The sequence below is a fragment of the Myotis lucifugus genome, unplaced genomic scaffold (assembly GCF_000147115.1).
Source record: "Myotis lucifugus unplaced genomic scaffold, Myoluc2.0 scaffold_9, whole genome shotgun sequence".
Classification (NCBI taxonomy): domain Eukaryota; kingdom Metazoa; phylum Chordata; class Mammalia; order Chiroptera; family Vespertilionidae; genus Myotis; species Myotis lucifugus.
The window spans coordinates 10,808,781-10,816,825 of NW_005871057.1; the positions used below are offsets into that span (position 1 = coordinate 10,808,781).

General features: G+C 38.4%; 1 protein-coding gene across 1 annotated transcript in view; it reads right to left on the reverse strand.

Moving 5' to 3' along the window:
• The window catches only part of CEP290 (centrosomal protein 290), a 118,495-nt gene that overhangs the window by 99,363 nt on the left and 11,087 nt on the right, over positions 1-8,045 (reverse strand). The window contains exons 8-10 of the mRNA XM_023749772.1: positions 2,215-2,268; positions 1,320-1,472; positions 745-927 (exon numbers count right to left, since the gene is read on the reverse strand). Of these exons, the coding sequence (XP_023605540.1) occupies positions 745-927; positions 1,320-1,472; positions 2,215-2,268 (390 nt within the window). The remainder of the gene's footprint in view (positions 1-744; positions 928-1,319; positions 1,473-2,214; positions 2,269-8,045) is intronic.

Genomic DNA, 8,045 nt, shown 5'->3' on the forward strand with positions numbered 1-8,045 from the left:
CAACCCCTGTGAAAGGGTCATTTGACCGCCAAAGGGGTCGCGACCCACAGGTTGAGAACCGCTGATCTACACATTTGTTACGTATCACCTATACGTCCTACATGGCAAGAATTATGAGGTACATGTAAGAAAATTAGAGAACTAGATATGGATAAACTAGAGGCCTGGTGCATGAAATTCTGTATGGGTAGGGTCCCTAAGCCTGGCCAGCGATCAGGGCTGATCGGGCCCTTCTGGCTGCCGACCAGGGCCTTCCTTCCAGCTGCCGGCTGGGGCCTCCCTTCCCCAGCTGCCGGCTGCTGACTAGGGCATCCCTTCGTTTCATGCCACCTCCTGGTGGTCAGTGCATGTCATAGCAAGCGACTGAACTCCCAGTCCCAAGGGGACACTTTGCATATTAGCCTTTTATATACAGTGGGGCCTTGACTTAACGAGTGTCCCGACTAACGAGTTTTTTGAGATACCAGCTGTCGGCCGATTTTTTGCATTGAGTTGACAGAATAATTTGAGTTAATGAGCTCCTTAACGAGCTCGGTCTCGGAACGAATTAAACTCGTAAGTCAAGGCCCCACTGTATAAAGAAGATGTATCAGCAAGGCAACATATTACAGTATAAAATGACATACTGCAGCATAAAACAAAAATTCATATCCTAGAACGTTAAAGTACTATCTAGTTTCAAATAATTAGTAACAAGGCATTATGAGGTCTGCAAAAATAAGTTAGTTCAACAGAAATTCTTACCTGAAGCCGATAATGCTCATTTTCTTTTTTTAATTGGTCCATTATATTATCTGTCTGATGCACAATAGCTTTCATTCTATTATATTCATCAGTCATCTTCTCCATTTCCTGTACAGACTCTTCTAGATTTTTTCTCATTTCTTGATTCTGAACTTCAATTTTCTCATTAGCTTCTGTTAAAGTCTAAGAAAGTTAAAGACATTCTGATTAAAAACAATTTAAGAAACTGAAATTTAAGCTAAATTAAAATTAAATGGCATCATAAGTATCTGCTGGAGAAAAGAGAATTCTTCATAGATCTTTAGTATCAACTGTTGTTGACCAATTACATCAAATTAATATCAAGAACACTTTACCTAAGGATCTTACTTCTTCTTAATGCCCAAGATAGGCATATAAAAAGAATGATTTGCAAGATTTGCACCTTCCAAGATACAATTTATTTCATGTTTTACAAATACACAGTTATAGATTTATACTAAAGAATTTAAATGTAGAGCTAAATAGTTTTATACTATAATGAAATTAAAGTTTTATAAGAAGCACTGCCTTGAACTGACTTCTATCCATTTTACCTGAATTTCATCCAGATATTGAACAAGTTCATAGTTTTTTTTAGACAATTGTGATCGATAGTCACTGTCTTCTCCTCTTCTTGATAACAGTGTTTCTTTTTGTGAATCTATTTGTTTCTGATAGTCAATAACATCTTGACGAAGCTGTTCATTCTGAAGGTAGACCAAATACAAAATTCTATTAAGAAACTATCCAGAAAAAGAAAATTTTATCCTCTAAAAAGTGACCTCAAAACATATCTTTAAAACCCCAGATTTCACCACCCCTAAAGCCTCACCTTTTTCTTTAGACGTTTGTTCTCCAGAAAAGGACAGGAAAGAGTAATTAGAAATGAGAAAGGCAATATAATTTAAAATGATAATCAGAAATTTAAAAAAAAATAAAGAGAAATTCTAAAAGGATGAGATATTATTTTGGATAAAAGAAAGCAAGAATATTAATTATCAACAAAAACAACATCTTGATTGTGCTAAAAAGATAAAAATTCTTATCAAGATAAAGAATGTACAAACATTATTTGGCTAAGAAAAACCAAATAATAATTAGAACTGACAAGATTTCATCAACAAAAATCTTAAAAGGATGCTGGATAAATATAAGAAATAAGACAGAAATCCAGTCATATATTCAGTTAGGAAACTAACAAAGAATAGTTTATACAACAGGAAGCAAGATTTATCCAAATAGGCGTAAGAGATGAATGTAGTACTTAATGGCCTCACCTCCAGATTCATTTTCTATTTCCCTGACACAAAGTCATGTCATAAAATCAGCCAGTTTGAAAACATCACTTACTTAGATGATTCCAGTTCTGGTTACAGCATAAATTTTTTAAAATTTTTTTTTAAGTATCTTTGTTGAAACACCACAGATACTAAAATTTTTTTTACCAACCTCTCTTCTTAATTTGCTGTTTTCATTTTCTGCTTCCTCATTTCGAAGTGCCAACTAAAAGAGCAAATGAATAAATAAAATTCAGCAGTAATTTAATATGCCAGATTTTCATCTAATCAATTTAAATTTTAAATCCTCTCCAATAAAGGAAAGTATATTTAATTACTAAGGACTTTATATCAACCCAAGACATAAATAATAAGACAAAATTTTTGAAAACCAAGAATTAGGAAGTAAAACAGGTTGAGTTCAAAAACTATAAAAATAAAAAGGCAAAAAATTCTAACCAAGGATACAGAAAGCAAAAAACATTATTCCTTCCTCTGCCCATATATCCTAATAATGAATAGTGTTCTGTCCAAGCTCTTTATCATTTCACAGTTGTACTATGTCAGGGCTAGAATACTCTTTGCTCCCAGTGAACATTAAAATACTTATAAATATAAGGTAATAAAACATAATGGTTAAAAATAAGAAATTTGAAATCAGACTGGCCTAGGTTTATATACCTTGTTCAACAATTTCTAATAAAGTGTGAACAAGTCATTTAACATCTCTGAAATTCAGTTTTCTCATCTCATATGTTGACATAGAATTAAGTATGATGCATATAAAGTCCTTAGCACAATATTTAATGCATGGAATATCAAAAAATTTTGAAGTGTTGTTCTCTTCTCCACATGTATATGATTTCATTTGTGACTCTTTTCTTTAGTTTCTCTAAATAGGCACATATTATTACCACTATTGTGGATTTTTTTCACCTATGGTCAAATCCTATCTCTCTTATGACCTTTCACTTTTCTGCTTTTCCTCCTTATCTCAAGAAGAAGACAGAATCACAATGTGTGCCAACTATAATACATTTAAAAGTCTGTAATACATAACTAATCACAATATGAGATCCTTGATTGAACCTTGGATAGTGGACAGGGAGACTATGATGGACATTACTGAGTCAATAGATAAAATATATTATATTTCCCTACTATGCTAATTATAGAGCAGTTATGTTAGAAAATACCTCACTTTTCAGGTGAAACATACTGAATATTTAAGTATGAAGTATCATGATATCTGCATATTTAATATGAAGTATCATAAGATCTGAAATCAATTATCAATGGCTCAGCAGTAAGAGAGAAATAAGTTTCTGTGTATAAAGACACACAGAATGTGGCACAATGTTAACTTCTGAGCCTATATGAACAGTATGGGGTGGGCAAACTTTTTGACTCGAGGGCCACAATGGGTTCTTAAACTGGACCGGAGGGCTGGAACAAAAGCATGGATGGAGTGTTTGTGTGAACTAATATAAATTCAAAGTAAACATCATTACATAAAAGGGTATGGTCTTTTTTTTTTTTTTAGTTTTATTCATTTCAAACGGGCCGGATCCGGCCCGCGGGCCGTAGTTTGCCCACGGCTGGTATAAGAGTATTATTTTTCTTGCAATCGTTATGACGATATGCAGGTTTTTAAAATTTAAAGAAAGTTCATAATAAAATGCAATGTGCTATATAAATCTTAAAAGTTACTTCTTATTATTATCTATAATAATAGAAGTATAATATGCTAATTAGACCAGCTGTCTTCCTGGATGTCCTTCCGGACGACCTTCCAGACGAGGCCAGGGTTGCTAGGGAAGCCCGTGTCCCGGGTGCCTGCCAATGGCTAGAGGGAAGCCCGGGTGCTGGGTGCCAGAGGGAGGCCGGTGCCGGCAGCCAGGGGAAAGAAGGCCTACTCTTGCACGATTTTCGTGCATCAGGCCTCTAGTCTATATAATAAAAGCCCAGCGGCCATTATGGCGGAATGACTGGAACAACCAGTCACTATGATGCGCACTGACCACCAGGGAGCAGACACTCAATGCAGGAGCTGCCCCCTAGTGGTCAGTTCACTCCCACAGCTGGAGTGCTACTCAGCCAGAAGCCAGGCTCACGGCTGGCGAGCGCAGCAGCGGAGGCAGGAGCCTCTCCCGGCTCTGTGGCAGTGCTAATGAGTGGCAAGACAAGTGGTAAGGAGCGAGCAGGTGGGAGGTTAGGAGTGAGGGGTCCCAGATTGCAAGAGGGTGCAGGCCGGGCTGAGGAACCTCCCCCCCACACACACACACAAATTTTCGTGCATTGGGCCTCTAGTTATTATTATATGGGAGCTAAGAAGCAGTCTTGCTGTTTTGAATTGAAACGTGTTAACAAGTAGAGAGATGTCAAGAATTTAAGGCTAAAGCATTTACCACTACCTACGCCCTTTTTTCCCTTGGTTTTTGAAGCATCACACTCTTGACAGTTGTCCTTTCTTGACCTGTTCCTTGAAGCATCTCTTCCTACTTCATTAGACATTTCTATGTCTCAGAGATCTGCCTAACAAGAATTTCTATGGCTTCAATATCTAGACTGATAACCTACAAATCCTTATCATCTATCCAGTGTTTCTCGTGTACTCCATCTATCCAGTGGCCCAACCCAGAAAATTAGGTGGACTCCCCATTCCTCCCTCCTCCCCAACAAGCAATCCTTCATCATGTCCAATTACATCTACATCACTCAAATGTATTTATGTCCCTAACCCCCCCCACTCAGTCATTACTTCAACACATGCCTGAAATGTCTCTTAATTAGTCTTTACCCTCGTCAATCCACTCTCTACAAAGTAAACTTTAAAAGCATAGAATTGATCATGATATCCCTGTGTTCAAAATTCTTCATTGGCTCCTTTCAAAAAAAGACCAAATTTCTCAGGAACAGGCCTTTGCTTATCTCTCCAGAGGATCATGAATGTTAAAACTGAAGGGCAGACCCTGGACCATGTGACTCAGTTGGTTGGAGTGTCATCCTGTGCACCAGAAGGCTGCAGGTTCAACCCCCTGCCAGGGCTCGTAAGGAGGCACCCAATCAATGTATCTCTCTCACATCGATGATCAATGTCCCTCTCTCTCCCCCTCTCTCCCCATCTCTCTCCCCCCTCTCTCTCTCTCTCTCTCTCTCTTCCTTCCTCTCCAAAATCATTTTTTTTAATTAAAAAACAAAACAAAACAGGAAGGCAGGTTATAGTGCATTGGTTAAGAACACAAATTCTTGGTAAGTTTGGATTGAAATCATGGCTTTATAACTTACTAGTCGTGTAACTATGGGCAATTACCCTTTCTGTGTCTGTTTCTTCATCTGTAGCATGAAAGAAATGTCACCTATTTCATATAATATCAAATGAGGAATAATCAATTAATGTATATGTAGTGTCTGGCACATAGTAAGAACTCTACACTAGCTATTTTTATCTGCATTAAAGCCAAAATAAATATTCTAGGTCTTAGCAAGTGCTTTATCTTCTACTCAGATGCGCTTTTATTAACCACCATGTACATCCCATTGTCTTTGCCAGGCTAACTCCTACTTCAGGTCTCAGTTTACAGATCACTTCCTGAATATCAAGACTGATTTAGGTATTACTCCCCAGAGTATCCCAAAATATTCTTATATACATATGTACCCCCAAAGTATTATATTATCTCTATGTTACAATTATTATTGACAGTGAGTATCATGGAGAAACAGAATACAATTAGTTGCCCACTATATCCCTAGTACTTAGCATATTATCTGGCATGCTGTAAATACTCAGTAAAACTGAATGACTGGTTATGAACAAAAAAGAAATTGTCAGAGCAATTCATAGACATATTCCATCTTAAGGAACCTAACAGCTGCAAAGTACGTAGGCCTGATTCAAGTTTTCTGTGTGTGTGCCTATGAATAAAGATAGTAGTCTAAGATCTGAATGAACAGGTAGCTATGATTAGCTAAGGGTGTGTGATATGAGTAGTAAGAAGTTGACTAATATATGGGCCAGACAGAAAACCACAGACAGACATCCCCCTAAGCAACTGTATTACTATATAGCATATGTTGGATACGTTATGATTATTAAGAAATCCACAGGTCTGTTATGTTTTACTGAGTCAACAAAACAGATAATGCTCTAAGAGTTTAATCCTAACCTTTAGATGGCATCAATCCATACTTTTTACACTGCATGATTCTTCAAAATTACATAGTAAAATAGATATATCAAGAATGGGGATGCTTTTTCTTACAAATTAATTTATGATGGATTCTCTTTAAACAGCAAATCACCTAAAAATCTCTGTTGTTTACTTAAAATGTATAACCAATGGATGGAAGAAGATTATCAAGATGTAATACAACATTGACCTTCTAAAGGACACAAAGGTAGGAAAAGCTTCTGGGCATCAGGTAGGCATCCAATTCTGTACTAATTTTACTGACAGCTGAGCCAAAATTAAAACATGTTATTTTCTGACAGGAAATACGAACTTATCTACAAAAAAATGTTTTCCTCAAACAAAATTTAAGTGAACACAGCATGAATTATTTTATAAGGACTAAAGTAAGAGGTAATAGGAAATTATGCTCATATAAAAGATGAAATGTCATGATTTAAAGTATGCATTGGAAAATAAATAAATAAATAAATAAAGTATGCATTGATTTACAAAATGCTGGCATTAGCACAACTTTTTAAGAACCTATATATTACATAATGTGAAGTACACCTCAAAACAAGAAATCTGATTAATCATTATGAATACATCATTAAAGGATTAATTTCTAAGTCTATTACTAATATAAATGTATTATAAAAAATACCTTTTTTCCCAAAATAAACTATGGCAGATATAAAAAACAATATTTTAAATGTCTATTAATTTCTTCATACCAATTTTCCAGACCAAATAATAAATTTTATGTAACACAATTGTAATCCTGAGAAAAATGTACCTCCAAATATAAAGAATTGCGGTTCGGCCTCTAGCTGCCTGCACCCCAGCAGCCTCCTCTATCCAGCCCTTCAGATCTGACCATCCCAGGCCACAGCATCCTGTGCACCCAGCCTTCGAGTTTCTCCAAGAGCCCGGTAGGGCCTGGCCCCAGCATAATCTCCCGCCCCTGCACCAGCCCTCCTCATCAGTATACTCATCATTTCACAGCTGTTTCAACAGAAGAAAGGAGAGAGACAGAGAGTTAGAAACATCGATGAGGAAAAAAAAAATGGCGGAGGCTTAGACGGACGTGTTGGTGCTTTGTCCCGGAGCAGATAGGGGCGAGCAGCTGAAACGGGTAACAATCAGCCCGATCAAGCTGGGGAGGTTCAGCTGAGAGACAGTCTGCAGCCAGGAAAGACAGAGAACTCCTAAAAAATGCGGATGGTTAGAGATTGAGGCTGAAACCTCCCCCTGGGCGCCAGCGCAGCGGCGAGACCGCGCCATCTTGGGTAGCTGTTACCGGCATCCAGAGATCGGCTACTAACCCGGCGGCTACTAACCCGGAGGCAACGACTCGCAAGCAGCGCGACTGCAAGAGCCCAGAGGAGACCTGCATCCCTCCACGGAAAGCAGATTCAAGCAACAGCGGCCTCCTGATCACCACACGCTCTGACTGGGGAACAGTTGCTGTGTGTGAAGCCTCCCTCCACCAGCCAGAAGAGCCACCACAGCTGTGAACAGCACCCACCAGAGGCTCTGCTATCAACAGAGGAGCCGCTGCTACCACAACCGCCCAAGGAGCAACCACAGCCCGAGGAGCCACTGCCACCCAGGGAGCAGCCACTGCCACCCAGGGTCCAGCCACTGAACGACTCAACAACTAGTCATGTCAGTGAGATCAAACATGGGTAGACAAAGAAACCCCCAAAGGAAAGAAAAGGAGGACTCGCCAGAAAAGCAGCTAAGTGAGACAGAGATATGCAACATGACGGAAAAAGAATTCAGAATAAGGTTCCTAGAGTGCATGCACCAGATGTTCAAGAAGCAA